Here is a 16,369-nt window from a genome sequence, read left to right as displayed (position 1 = left end):
AATAATTATGTCTCTTATTATTTCATATTATAATCCATTATATATTTGTATTACTAGTAATGTTGTTTTTATATTTCATTCTGCTTCCTTGGAGAATACAACTGTTTTAAATTAATATACATAAAACTATCTCGTAAATTAATCTAAGTCTAGTAGAAAGTCAGAAACAATTATTTATTGCAGAAATTTAATTCTATAAATTTATTTTAGTAATCTGAAAGAAAATATAATTTTATATATTAAATTGTAAAAAAATGTATGCCTACAATACAATTTTCTAATATATATGAATTTTTTATATATTTTTTCATTTATTATTAAAAAATTGTCTTTATATAATTTTATATTTCTTGTAATATAAATATATATTCTATACTTTAATTTTTAGTTTAAATTATTAAAGATTTAAAATATAATTAAAAATTTACTTTCCAGCGATATATGTATATATATATATATACTTTAATAAATTTTGCTTATTTTTCATATTTTGACGTTTACATATTTAATATATACAATTAAAAATGTTTATATAATGAATAATATTACATTTTAAAATATTATAATCATATTTACACAAGTTAAATAGTAAAATATTTACAAATTATGTAATATTCACTTTAATAATCAGTTTTTATATAATTCAGTATATCCTTTATATGGAGATAGCTATAATTTTTCTATGTATAGATTCATGTTTTGCTTTAAAATAAAAAAAACTTAAAAAATTTCCCTTTCTTATTTCTAATATTAATTAGAGAAGGCGTAAGTAGAACATATATTTATAGCAATTCGCATCATTAGTGAAATTCGAATAATTTTTAAAGAATTGTTTTATTATTATCAACTAGTCTAAAATGTTCTGTTAAATATGTATAAGAAATACATTAGGTGATAATGTTCATATAGTGTTATATAAAAGGTATATCTGTTCTACATTTACATAAGTTATTCACTGCTTAGATGATAAAATAATTAAGGAATGACATATATATATATGTATATTAAAGCATTTAAAACGAAAGCTATATAATAGGTATATACAAACTGAATAATATAAATATATTTTCTATTTATTTAAATATTATTAATTAATTTTTTTTTAAATGCTGGAAAGCATATTTTTTATATACTCCTAAGAACTATACTATTCTTTTGATATTCACTAATAGTAGCATTAAATATGTTGAATATTTCATGCAATTTGCCATGATTATCGAATTAGAAACAACAAAAGCCTTATTTTGTTAATAATATGTGTTAGTTTTTTTATTGTATAAGCAGTATCCTTATTTTCTTTTTAAGTTAATTTTTGGATTGTGTTATTTCTTTACCTTTTTCTAGTGAGTGTAATGTATATATATTAGCATCGTTTAAATAAACATATTAGAGAATTTAAATTATGGGAATGATTAATGGACTATTAGTTAATTATTCTTCAAGTGTTTTGACTTTTGTGTTTATACTTACATACAGAACTTTTCATTCCATCTGTACATACACAAAAAATTAGTTAATAAGCATGATATAATATATCCCCTGTACTGTTTATCAATTTGCTTGTCCAATATTCTATAGAATTTTAAATTTAGGATAATAACATATATATATATATATATATATATGCATTTAAATTAATATTTTTTTGCGCATAAATATTTTGCAAGAAATGTATGTATGTCTATATCGCGCTTTGTATTCCCTCTATGCTATTAATAAGTAAAATACATTATATATATTATTAGTGATATTCTAAAATATAAGAAGTTAATAAACTAATAAATTTAACACTTTTGTGATAATTTATATGTTTTATGATTATATATAATGTAATAGTACGAGTCTTTTTATTAACATACTTATTACATATTTACAAAAGGTTATTACTCCGATTAAACTTTTAAAAAATATTTCTTAAACCTCTAAGGAACTACTAAGAATTTCGCAGTAGGTGAAAAGGCGAAGTAAAATAATATATTTTTTTAATATATCTTTAGTAGAAGATACATAGGAATATAAAATATTTATTAATAGATGTTATATAATTGAGATACATTGGCGTTTTATTCGTTTATCCATTCATTTGACCAAATGAATATGCATATAATTTTATATATATATTTATAGACTTAGTAAATATATAACAAATAAATGAAGTATTTAAGTCTTTTTTACACATTATTGTATACACTGATATAGATTATAATACCACATAATATAATTTGAAACAGTAAATTTAAATGAATGAATTATATGGAAAATATACTCCTTTAACACAATCATTCAATTAAAGAAAATGTTACATGAAACGTATTTTCTAATTTAATAAATTCATAAATTAATTTTTTTTTTTTTTTATATTTTTTCAAATTAATGTTCGAAGAAAATGTATATAAAACAATATTAATAATGGTATATCTAATATTTCACTAAATATATCTTTTATTTTAACTGCTGAGTAATATTATAATTTGGTCACCCCAAGAATAAATCAATATTTACATTTAAACTGAACTTACAAAATAGCTAACAAAAAAGGATACTTTTTCTTTTTAAATATTTTATTTTTAAACAAATAGATAATAAGTAATACTATATTATATATGATCAGTAGATAAGGATTTTTTGGAAAAAATATTAAATTTGGATATTTTTCGAACGTATTACTTTTTTTATAAAATATTATTTACTTTAGAACATGAAAAATGTGTAGTAATTAATAATTGTTTGCACATTTTTCTAAAAATAAATTCTGTATATCACTACATACTTTCAAAAATAAAGAAAACATTTTTAGCATCGTCATTTCAAGTTAACTTCAAACTAAAAAATAGAGCAATAACAGGGGTAAGACTGAGGAGAATTTTTAACTTAAACATTAATAACTTAATGGATTAATGGGTTCACTTGGTATACCTAATATATTGATGTATATCATATTTAAAGTAATAAATAAAAATAAGCGAGGATTATAAAAATAATTTATTTATCTAATGGTAATTGTATGATGACTATGATTAGTAATTATGAAGCGTATAAATTAAGGAATTTAACTTATGGAGATTCCCGAAATATAAAATAAATAATCTAACATAATAAGAAAAAAATTTTAAAAAAGGATTTAAGGAAGATATACTTCAACAAAAATAATTAAAGCATTTTATTTACATTATGCAATGTCCATTATTATATTATTAGGTAATTCTGTGTAATCTTATGAGCGACAATAATGTAATCTGTACAGCTGTAAATACTTCTAATCAAAGAAAGTATATAACATAATAAGTAAATTATAAGAACAATATAAATAAAAATTAACATATGATACCTTTTGAAAATATATGCAATACTATTTTTTTTTTTATTCAATGTATAATGAAGTATTATTGTATGTTTTATTTTTTTTTCTAATGAAACTTCATTAAGAAAACGCACTTTTATTCGTATTTTTATTTTTCATGTAAACATGTTATATTAATATTAGAATAATAAAATATTTTATTTATGTAGCAAAACAAAAGCATAGTATGCGAACTAACAAGTTATGCAAACAAAAAAACAAAAAATAAAATGATATTAAATAAAATATAAATGTAATATGTAACATAAAGAATATTTATTTTCTCTTACGCATAAAATTGACAGAAAATAAATTTACTTTCCATGTATAATAATATATACAATATAACTCGTAATATTATTTTCTTAATTTTCATGTGTTAAAATTTTATTAAAACATGCTAATAATCGACTTATTCCCTAATTGCAATATTTTGTACGTTATAATTTTTAAAACGCTTAATGTTATATATATATAGTTAAAAAAATAAGAAAACATTCTCTAATATTTCCTTAATTTACTGATATAACGAATTATGTTTTAGTTTATTTATCATTAAAAAAAAGGGAAAAGTATAAAAAGGATTAAATAATCCATACAAATTGTGCCTCATAATAGTATTCCCTTTAAACATTATTTTATTTTCTTTGAAAAATTAAATAAATATTGTAATTATATTTCCCAAATTTAATATTTAACTATATTTGAATTATGATAATCGCCTTTTAGTCATATTCAAAAAAATATTTTTATTACGCTCAATAGATAAAAATATTATATTCCAACTTTTTAATGTAATTAACAATTTAAATTTTTTATTAAAAATGATCCATTTGATTAGTTTATTTTATGCATACTCGCATTGATAAAAAACATATTATACACTATGTGAACTATAATAATGAATCAAAAAAAAATATATCGACTTACAATTTATTGTGGTTATTAATAGAAATGAATAATTTGTACTATAGTTATATATATATAGGGTATCTAAAAATTAATGATATTAAAAATAAAATAAATATATTCCAAGTAAAATTTTTTATCATATTAAAAATAATTTTTTGGTTTATATTTCATTTATTGTTTTTTTTAAATATTCTTCTTTTTATATACATATTTATAATTTTTGTAATATGCGCTTAGTTAACTATAGTAATGCGCGTATAATATTATAGAGTATTGCATATAATACGGTAAAAGATAAAGTATTAATGAAATGATATTACGCTTATTTATGGAACAAAATTTTCAAAAAAGTAAATTTCGTAATTTTACAGAAATACCATATTAAGATACATACAAATACTTAAAAGTACAAAAGTGCTTGAAAATAAATGTTTGCACGGAATTACAATTTTTAATTTTTTATATTAAAAAATATATGTTCTATTAAAGAAAATAGGATAATAATAATTAATTACGTACGTACATATATATATATTTATGCATATTAGTATACAGAATAAAGTTTTGCTATAAATGGATTCCTTCTTTTTTACTATTTACTGTAATACTGTATTAACATTAAGGTTATTTCTGTTTTAATTATCCATATTTATATGATAAAATCAATACAGTTATAATTTATTTTTTAGAATGAATTAGTGCCATATTTCTTTAAGAAATATGCAAATAGATGTAATTACTAATGAAAAGTATAAAACGCTCGAAATGAACCAATTGTATATATGTAGTCATTCTTTTTACTTAAATATTAGTATATATACAGTTTTAATTATTTCATACAGTAAATACATAAAAATAATGAAAAATTATGGAAATGGTAAAAGAAGTTTATGGATACTTTCATTTTTCATAGCAATAATAATATACATACTCATTTATTAAAATGCCATTTCTAACATAGATTAACAGGATATATTTTATTATATATAAGTACTTAAGTATTTGTAAAATTCCTTTTATAAATTTAATTTTCAGGATAAAATTTTAGAAGAGTCATATCCATACAGTATATACAAAGAATTCAATAATGAATTGGTAAATGCAACAGATGAAACATACTGTAATGAATTTAAAATAATAAAACAAGATTACAAAGAAAAGTCCTTTGAACTTTGTAAAAATGTCACAAAACTTTTAGAATTTGTATTTAAAAAGCATACATCAGAAAAATATAAGGACTATTGTTCGCATTATAAAAACTGGGTATATCAAGAAGTAAGGAATTTGTTTAATGAAAGTACATCAGATAGTGATATTGAAGATGTTATTAAGAAATTTAATAAATTACAGATTGAACTTTTCATTAAGCACAGGAAACATGATTGTTCTTATAGATTTGATATTAAGAATTTGCAAGGATTGAATTATAAAGTCCAAGAGAAGTATTTGTATGATTATTTTAAAAATTATAACAATATTAAAACTAGTGAAACTTGTAATAAGTGTAAGAATGGTAAATATAAAGAATATCTTAAATCTATCAGTGTTATATATGACGATGAGAAGGAAAATTGTTGTACCCCAAGTTTTTGGGATTGTTCTAATTATTTTTTGAGTTGTAAAGACGATTTTAATCCGAGCAGACTCTTATCCGCGTTAGGATCTAATGGTAACGAAAGATGTGAGGGTCTAAAAAGTATTAAATCTATATTCAAAGATGAAAAATCAAATCCTGAGGAATTCGGGAAAGAATTTATGAGCGCAATTAATTATGGTGGATGTTATAGTCCGACAAAAGACACATTAGAAGTAGGAGATGCTAAGAGACCAGTTTGTATTTTATACTCAAATTTTGTTCCTTTACCCGTTGATGAGCCTACTGCTAGAACTGATGGACAGGAAGCGACTGTTAGTAGTTTCTCTGCAGATAATGCAAGTTCAATATCGAGGGTAGATCCAGGAAAAGATGTTGAAGTTGATGGAAAAGGAAACAGAGGGGTTCCTAGGGCTACCGACGTAAAAAAAGAAATACCATCTAGTAAACTCACACTTAACTCATATAAGTGGAGCTTTAAACAAGGAGGAAAACTAGATTGTCGAAGTAGAAGTAATAATAAAGATAGCATGCGACTTTGCCGGTATATGGAAGAATTGGTTGAAGGAAAATTTGCTACACAAATAGAAGGTACTGGGGCATACAAAGTGCAGGCTGGAAGGTCATGGACAGAAGATGATTTAAAACCAGCACGCGAAAGAGTGTGGAAAAGGAGATCAGCTAATGAATCAAATATATTAAACAACATTTTTTTCCGTATTTCTACTGCAGTTACTCTAGTAATGGGAATTATTTTTATATTTTACCTTTTTTTTAAAGTAAATACAAAATTATTTTATGCTGTATGTATACATTATTAGTCACCATTTATAACATATTTTTCTTAAAATATTGTAATTGTGAAATAAACATATTATACATGTTTTTTACTTTCATATATATATTAGTTTACTCCCTTCGGATCACGTTTACGTAGACATAGAAAAAGAAAACAAAGGTATAGACTTGATTTTGCCGATTTAAGTACACGCAAACGACCAAGACGCTTCTTAAAACGTACTTATAGACATTCTGACAGGAGGAGATTTAACGTAGTAAATATAGAAGATGAGCTTCTTTCATCAAATGATTTACGGAATATCAACTGATACATATCAAAGATATTAAGAAGCCCACAAAATTGGATTATATAAACATTTCTATTTAGTAGAAATGATAAAGATCAAAGAATAGAAAGAAGAGCATAAATAAAATATAGACACTTTTATTTTTAACTTTTTATATATATTTTCTTATTTGTCCTTTTAGAATAATTTATTTTTTCTAACTTTTTGTCAAATACTTTTTTTGTATTTATTTAATTTTTTTTTTAATGAATTTAATTTGAACTTGCAATAATATTTGTTATATATATGGAAAAAATAACTAAAATATTCCTATCTAATAATAGTTTAAGATTCTAATGTTCCACAATTCAAAAGCTTATATTGGCAAGGCATTTTTATTTCATTTAATTATACTCATGAAATTGTACCCTGACTTCTTATTATGTGTTCTTAAAGCATAACCCATTTGAGATATATTATAGTTATATTTAAAGTAAAAATAAATTTCAATTTATTGAATTTATTTGGAACTGGTAATTTAGTCCTTATATTAGAACAATGCATCGTTAGTAAATAAAATTGATGTAACTCGTGAAATAAAAACCAACTGTTTTATTTCTTTTTTACAAAAAAATATACTGACCAAATTATGATTAAATATTATACAATAATCAGTACTCAAACTGCATGGTTTTTCAATAAAAAGTATATATTCATATTTAACCAAATCTTTTGAATAAAATAGTATTGTATCTGAAGAACACAGTTTTTATATATATAAAGTAAATATTATATACATAGCGCAGAAGAAATATTAAGCGTGTTGCTGGATTTTTTTATTAGTAATATATATTAAATATTAGAACAGTACATAGAAACTCTATAAAAATAAACTAAAAAAAGTTCATCATTAAAAATTTTAATGCAATTATTTGTATCAAATAAAACGAAAAAAAAAGTAAATATTATAATTTAAAATTTAATCCAAGGTACCAAAAAAATATGTAATAATTTCTTCCTTGATATGTACATAATCACAATTTTAAGTGTAATTCCATTAGAAATTATTATAGTAAAAACAGTTATATCATCTAAACATTGAATATTCAGAGAAAGCAATTTTAACTCATATTGGTAGAGAAAAAAAATATATATAAAATAAAATGCAAAAACTAAAAATTAATATAGGAATAAAAAAAATATTATTAACCCTCATATATTTTGACAATACAAAAAGTGTATAATAATACCATTTTACAAATATATATTTTTCTTATATATTTTTCCTAACATAGAATATTGCTTCCTATGGAAAAATTATATAACCATAAATATATGTTAATTTAGCATCCTTCCACATACAACTATAAAAATAAGTAGAACAGTACATCCATTGCATATGCTTACAAGCATATCAGTAATTGTAATATTCCATTAATATATATATTTAATTTTGTGTAAATACGTCAGTATGATTAAGATATCTTGAAGAAATTACTTTGTATACATAGAACATATAGCACAGAAAAAGTTTTAATAGTTTCAAATGCAATATTATATAAGGAAAATAAAATAAGAATTACTTTTCATAACTTTTCATATTTTTTTTTTAAACAATATATTTCAATTAGTATCGGAGTTGTTACAATAGAAATAAATGATACACTTAAAAATATACAACTTAATTATGCGTTAATTATTTTAGGGTTCAGTAATTATTAGTGAATATAGGAAAAACAAAAAATAGTATTTAAATGTATTTTCATATAATAATTTACTTCTATAGATTACTCTATTTTTCTATTATTTATAATCGGAAGTATGTAATTATCACGTTAAAAAATTAAAATAAAATTTGATTTCCTTTTTTTGCAACTTTTTAAAACAATTAGGCTCAACCATTTTGGTAACATTATTTTTATGGAAACATTTCATAGTATACTTTTCAATCAAATAAATAAATGTATATATATATATACATATATGTATGTGTGTATCCCTTTATTTATTTTGAACTCTGCTTCCATCCTATAATACTACGGAGAAAGAAAAATGACAATACTGAAAGATGTAAAGAGTGATATCGGTCGTGAACATAAGAACCCACGTATATCAATCCGAAACATAGGCTATTACATATATTCTGTGATTCTTGATTATCAGTTTAAAATTAAAATAACATTTAACTGAAAATTAGTTATAATATAACTATAAGCAAACGTGCAAATTGTATCATATCTGTACTTGAGATTAATGAAGAAAAACAGGAAAAGTGAAACATAGAGGGCACAAAATAGAAAACAATATATATGGCATAATTAATAGTTAAGAAGTTATTAAAATGTATAATTTATATAGCTTTAAATATATCGACTATATTGTAAAAGGAGCAGTAATTAAAAATAAGAAATTTTTATAAAATTGCATGCATTAACATTTATAAATATATATATTAACTCAAATGTCAGACTTCGAAGGATAAAAAATGTTGAAATATTTATATAATAGTAAGAATTTAATATATTCTGCACAACGAAGGAATAAGAGGAATATGTGTATAAAGTATCATCACCTAAAAAGATAGAATGCTCTAAATTGTCTAGAATTCTAGGAATCATTCAAAGAATATTACAAAGAAAGAAAGATAAGAATATGCGCAAAAAGAACATGTACAAAAGTTTAATAAATTATTTAAGAGTAAGAGAAAGGTTAAAATGTGTAATACAATAATTTTGGAAAGTAAAAATTAATTTCATATGATCTTTCTTTATTGATCACCAAAATACATAAAAAAAAAAAAATTGTTTACTCACCTATACTTATATACAATTATGTATAAATGTACAGCAAAAATATACATAGTAATGTATGATTTTAATAATTTTAATTAATCCATAATGGAAGAATTTAAATTATTTATTATTTATCCCTTTATAAGGTCAAAATGATTTATTAAGGAGTAATATATTTTTATTATTTTAGGAAATTTTTATTATCTTATAATAAATAAAAAATCAAAGAAAAAAATTTTAATTTTAATACTATATTGCAAAAATGACGTATATAATTTTATATAATAATTTATTTATTATTCGTAAAGCTTACTCATTTTTTTTTTTTTTTGTTAGTTAATAATCTAAATATGATAGTTCTAATATATTTAAGAGTACCCATTTTTCTATCATGATACAAGTTAATTTCTTATATAATGTAAAATAACTAATAATTCAATCATAAAGTATCTTTAGAGTGTCATTAAATTATGTATGTATAATTTTTTATAACAATTTTAAAATATATAAAATTATTATTTTTTATTAATTTATCATTTTTTATTTTTAATTATATCATCCTATTTCTAATCGCTTGAATAAAGAAAAAAATTTTTATATGTCCAAATTTTTATTTTTAATACTATTTATTATATTACCAAAAATTTTGAACTTCTGTTAAATGCAATTAAATCTAAAATCATATAATAAAATTACGTATAATAGTGTTAAAAAAAGTATAAGATTAATTTATCTTATATAAGATAATAAAAGTAAACTATCTTAATTTGTATATTTTTGATCTCAAACAAAAAATTAAGCACTTTTAATTAAAAAATATATATTTGTAATATTGCATTACTACATTTGAATTAAATTTTATTAAATCATTATTATTATTTATATTTTTTGTTATTTTAATGTATTGCTCATTGTCAAACCTTTATACTATAATTACTCTCTTAGTTTGAACAATTATTTTTATTCTGTTGTAAAATGAATACCGTTGTAATTATTCTAGAACAATTATTCAAGACTTATATAAAATATTTATTTTCGCAGTACCATTAACCTAATGCACATAGTATAAGTAAAAAATTACATAAATAAAAGAAAAAAATTTTAAAAAGTAAATGAAACACACAAAAGTTAAAAGTTATTTTGTCACATAAAAAATATCTTTATTCAATAATTCCACTTAATTATAAATTTCCTATTTGAAAAATAGTTTACATCTTATCATTCCTAAATTGCTCCCTATGCGTCATTATCTTATAACCAGAAAAATATTAAAATTCCATGTTATGCAGTATACTTATCTCCATACAAGTTGTACAAACTTCTTAATTATTTTTTTTAAAATATATACAAAAAAAAAAAGAAATATGAAGACAGAATCTAAAAAAAAAATTATAAAGAATTATACGCGGTACATACTAGAAATCAAACAGGAATACACAGAATTTAATATATATCATTACTAAATCCTTCATCTTTAGAATATAAATGGGAATTAGAAGAAAACCATATAAAACATATAAATCTACACCAAGGGATTTACCCAAAAGTAATTATGATTTCTATTCAATATTAACCAACCAATATATACGATTCTACTAATATGTATGCTTATGCCACAACATTTCATGCGACAAAGAAAAAGTAAGACACAATAATAAAAAAAAAAGTACAACTTAAAATGAGAAAAAATGTAAAAGTAAAATAAAAGCATCCAATGAAGATTCATCAAAGAATACGCAATATAATAAACAAGGTAAGTAATATAATTCTTATATATTTGAAACAAAAAAATATTCATGTTTGGAAAAAAAAATATTCAAATAATTTAATTATCTAGGTTTTCTCAAGGAATATATGGCAATTAGTAACAAGACTTACAAAAAAATAATACTTAAAAAATACGGATTAAGAATTATTTTACCTGTATTATTGTTCTTGTTTTTATTAATAATATCCACAATACAGTTAACATCACATTTCATATATAAGAAAATGTGATGGTTGAATTTTGATTGGTCTAATACTCAAATAGAAGAATTAGATAAGGAAATATTGTCAATCACATTAGAAAATTTAAAAGATAGTTTCCCATGGATATGAAGGTCTTAGATGCAGATCCCACTAACGCCCAAATTTCTGTTCTAGGACAATCAATTGGCCAACTAATATATTTCTTTTCTTTCATTATATTAGGTATCACACTTATATTAAAGGTTTTTTACGATCATATGTTAAAAATATAAAAAAATTAAGTTCAGTAAAAGATAATATACATAGTAAGGAATATATATATATTCCTAAAGAATTTCCAAGTATATAGTAATAGATATAATATTTTTATTCTTAATAAACATAATCATAATTTCTTAAATTCTCTATATATCCCAATATATATATGACATTTTTGACAGACAAAAATGAAACAATATGTTCTTAGTTTTTTCGCGAATTTGAACCTTTTAATGTTCTTTAATTTGTAATATAAAAATTTTTTTGAACTTGACTAAATATTAAGAATTCGTACACACATATTTTTAAGCATAGTTTCATTTAAAAAATATACATATATACATATATATATATATATACTTTAAATTAGCATATGACATCACACAACATATATAATTATTAAAGTAAAATATTTATATTCTACCAAAAAATTGTTTCTTTTCTTTTTTGTCTTATTACTGTCTAAAATGATAATTTGTTTAGTCTACTAAGAAAATATATTATTAGTTTTGAATCAAAAATAAACGTATCTTATTTTTTATTGAATGAAAAGAAGTTAATATACTTCATTATATTTATATATATATATTTTAATTATATATGAAATTTAATATTCTATAAGTTGTACTCTATGTGGAGCATGACATAAAGTGTATTAATTTAAATGCCTTTTTCACGGACATCCCTTTTTTTGTACATGATATATGTATATATAAATTTATATTAATAAATTATTCTTATTAATTATTAATTATTTATAATTCTTATATAAATTATGAATTATATATCCTTAGAAACATTTAAGATTTCAAATAAATTACTATTTAATTATTCATATTAATTGTGGTGTAAATTAAATTTTTAATAAACGAATTAAATATATATAATAACGTAAGTATATAAATACAACAAATATAGACATTTTATTCTTTTAAAAGTTAAATTAACAAATAAAATACGGTTATATATTAAAAAATAATTTGTTTAAATTGTTTTCTGTTCTTTTTTTAGTTTTTTTCATAATGATATATGGCTCGAGTTGTATTATGTAACTATAAATATAAAAATTTTCATTTAACATATTAAAAAAAATGTATTTTTTTCTGAAATAATTCAATGATAAATAGATAAATATTTCTTTATATACTCTACTTTTACTTTGTCCATAAATATATTTTGTAATATTTTAGCACTTTAAAGATGTACAAAAATATATGTTATTTATATTAAGCATTATTAATTATCTGTATTCTAATAATAATTTAAAAAAAAATAAAATTCGTAAAAAAAAAAATTATCTTTTTGTAGATAATATATAAATACTTATCTTTTTTTATCTTTTGGATAAGTATAATTTATTTTTAAAAAGTAAATATTTTTTTAAATGCTTAATTAAATAAATATAGTTTGTAAGTTTTTGTCTACAGCATTTTATTGGGTAGTTTTCAAATATTAAATTTTATTTTTCATAGACTCAAATGAAAATTATAATTTGAATATAAGTTCTACTTATTAAATTTACATACTCTTTAAATATAATCATTTAACTGGTGAAATAACTTATCCCTTTTTTTTCCTTTGCAAGTTTCCACATGTGATATACAGAAAATTAGGCAGGTACATATGGTCATATCAGCATAGAAAAATTAAAAATATTTCTTATTAGAATATTAATAGTACATTTAAAATTATGTTTACTATTCATATATCTTCTAAATATATATTATTAATTAAAAAAAATAAATTAGTTGAATATGAATATTTTTTTTATAGAAATAACATTATAAATTAATCTTAATTTAGAATTAAAATTTTTAAAAATTATGGAAATAAAATAGAAAATCAGATTTTATACATCATTACATTATACCTATTTTTTCATAGATTATATAATATTATATTAAAAACTTGATTTTTAAAAATTATATTATAGCTTATAAAAAAATACCCATGTTTACTCAATAAGTAATGCAATTTCTGTATGTAACACAACAGGCTTCACAAAAGAAATTTTCTTTTTCTATTAATATATTTCAATATATAATATATTTTAGGAATAATAACTTATTGAAATATGTCTTTATAAAATTAGAATTATTTAAAGGATAACCTTTTTAAAATTAGCAATTATATTTTTAATATGAAGAGCATTATATAATATATATATTCTCTACATTCTGCATGCTATGTAAACTAAGTATTTTTGTATAATAATAAATCGTATATTTTTTTTTTTGTTTATTCTCAATAAGATTAATACGTAATCTATTTAATCAGTTATTTAGAGTAAATAAGTACATAATATTTTTTCAATATTTATAAATAAATATATATTATTTTATTTTAATGAATGTTAGTTATTTTTTTTTTTTTATATCATTAACGTTAAAAACTTTTTAAATATTTTTAAAGATTTATTCCTTGTATATACAGTAAAATACATAGTAATTATATATATTTTATTAAATATTTTTGAAGTAATAAAAACAAATTCTTTTAAAAATAAATATAGCATCCCTTATAATAAGCAGTAAAATAAATAGTTATTAATTTTTCCCTTGCTGAATATATATGTATATTAATAATCTATACAATGGAACAAAAAATTAATACCACCTTATTTTTCAAAATTTCTGCGTTTATGATTTTAAGTTGGATATGTCATTTTTGTTGTGATACAGTATGATAATGTTATATATGGATTTCTGTAAATTTTATATTTTTTATGTTTTATTTTTTTTAATAATTTTTATTATTATTAGATTATTTATTGTATGAAATAACGTATATTAACATAATTTTTTTAGAGAACTAATAACAAATTGTTAATTGAGAATTGGGTACCATGTAAAAGATTAAATACAAGAAGTTATCGTTTACTAGCAAAATATAAAAAGAATAAAGATTCAAATATTCTAGATCTTAAAGAGGATAAACCATTCAATGGAGAGATTAACAAAGGAAAAAACAGACAGTCTAATAGAACTTTATTAAATAAGGCGCAGTACTATACAGAAGTTATAGATTATGAAAATGGGATGTTTGATGGTAAATACTTCCATTTTGAAAAAAAATTAATTAATAAAAATGACTATGATGATTTACTTGAAAAAAAAAGGAGAATTTGTGATATAGATTTAAAAAAAATTAAATTCAGAAAATACAGATATGGAGCTTTTATAACTTTCATTTTTTTCTTGTTCGCATTTGGATTGCCAATATTACAACATTTTAAGTACTTGAAAACTGCAGGGGATGAAATTAAAACTGCATTAAAATTGCAAACAGTATGGTCAGCAGTAGAAGGTATCTTGAAGGGAGCGAAAGAATACTTTTTCTTAATATCATTTGGGATATTAATGGTTATATTATCTGTCTCACTTCTAATAGGGTTATATAAGCTCTTAATAAATAATGAAAAATATAATAAAATTAAGTTAATGTCTGAATTAAATGAATAATTAGAAGTAAACATTTTTATGTAAGGAAGTTATCAACAATAACTAATATATATAATATTTTTACGGAATACATTCTTATAAAACATACTTATAACTGTTATTATTTTATAAATACATGTATGTATAATTTTTCTTTTTAATACAGAAGAAAAAAAAAGTTAAATTAATCATTTTTTCATTAATATGAATGTTATGATATTTTTAAAAGTTTATTTTATATTATTTGTTCACTTTAATTGCATATTATGTTTTAATATATATAATATTCCTATATCAATAGAATCTTATAAAAAATATAGTTTTGTGCACAAAAAATTAATATATAATAGAACAATACAAATCATTGTATACGAATAATACCTTAGCTATATTCGAACTAACAATGTTACTTCATGTTTTTATATTCCTGTAGAATGCAATGATTTTCATGATTCATCTTATGGTAAAAATTCATAATTATCTTTATAATGATAATAAATATGACTTTTTTAGATTTTAATTAAACAAAATAAATGTATATTATTACTTTGACGTATAAAAACAAATTTTATTTATTTTAAAAAATAACTGTTAATATTTATTTTATAAAATAATAATTATGAGAAATATATTATAATCTATATATGTTGTAACATACATTATAATATATTCTTATTTCTTTTTTTTGAAAATTATATATCATATTTTATAAATATATTAAAAAATAATGTCCCTATAAAATGTGTATTATTTATAATTTTTTAATAAATTGAGACTACAATGTCATCAGAAATAAATGAATAATTTAAGCCATTAAATGCTTTATTAATGTTCATAATTATGCTGTTAATCTCATACTGAAAATTTAATTAAGTATATATTATGTTGAAAATTTAAAAATGTACTATATATATATTATTTTTTTTTTTTAGTAAATTAAATGTATAAAATAACGAATTAAATATTATCATATATGAAGAAATAATATATTTAAA

General features: G+C 20.2%; 2 protein-coding genes across 2 annotated transcripts; both read left to right on the top strand.

Annotated features, from left to right (window-relative positions):
- Positions 1-5,120: 5,120 nt before the first annotated feature.
- On the top strand, positions 5,121-6,955 carry MKS88_000210 (uncharacterized protein; the record flags this gene model as incomplete). Its single annotated transcript, XM_067219342.1, has 3 exons — positions 5,121-5,129; positions 5,288-6,586; positions 6,755-6,955. The coding sequence occupies 3 exons, from the start codon at positions 5,121-5,123 to the stop codon at positions 6,953-6,955; spliced, it is 1,509 nt and encodes a 502-aa protein (XP_067070315.1).
- Positions 6,956-14,527: 7,572 nt separating this feature from the next.
- MKS88_000209 (uncharacterized protein) lies at positions 14,528-15,395 on the top strand (the record flags this gene model as incomplete). The annotated part of the gene is made up of 2 exons (XM_067219341.1): positions 14,528-14,614; positions 14,742-15,395. 2 exons carry the CDS (start codon positions 14,528-14,530, stop codon positions 15,393-15,395), a joined length of 741 nt encoding a protein of 246 aa, XP_067070314.1.
- Between the last annotated feature and the right edge of the window lie 974 nt (positions 15,396-16,369).

This window comes from Plasmodium brasilianum (assembly GCF_023973825.1).
Source record: "Plasmodium brasilianum strain Bolivian I chromosome Unknown PB_00_07, whole genome shotgun sequence".
NCBI lineage: Eukaryota > Apicomplexa > Aconoidasida > Haemosporida > Plasmodiidae > Plasmodium > Plasmodium brasilianum.
The sequence above is the reverse complement of the archived record's forward strand: the minus strand, read 5'-3'. Positions and strand labels throughout refer to the sequence as shown.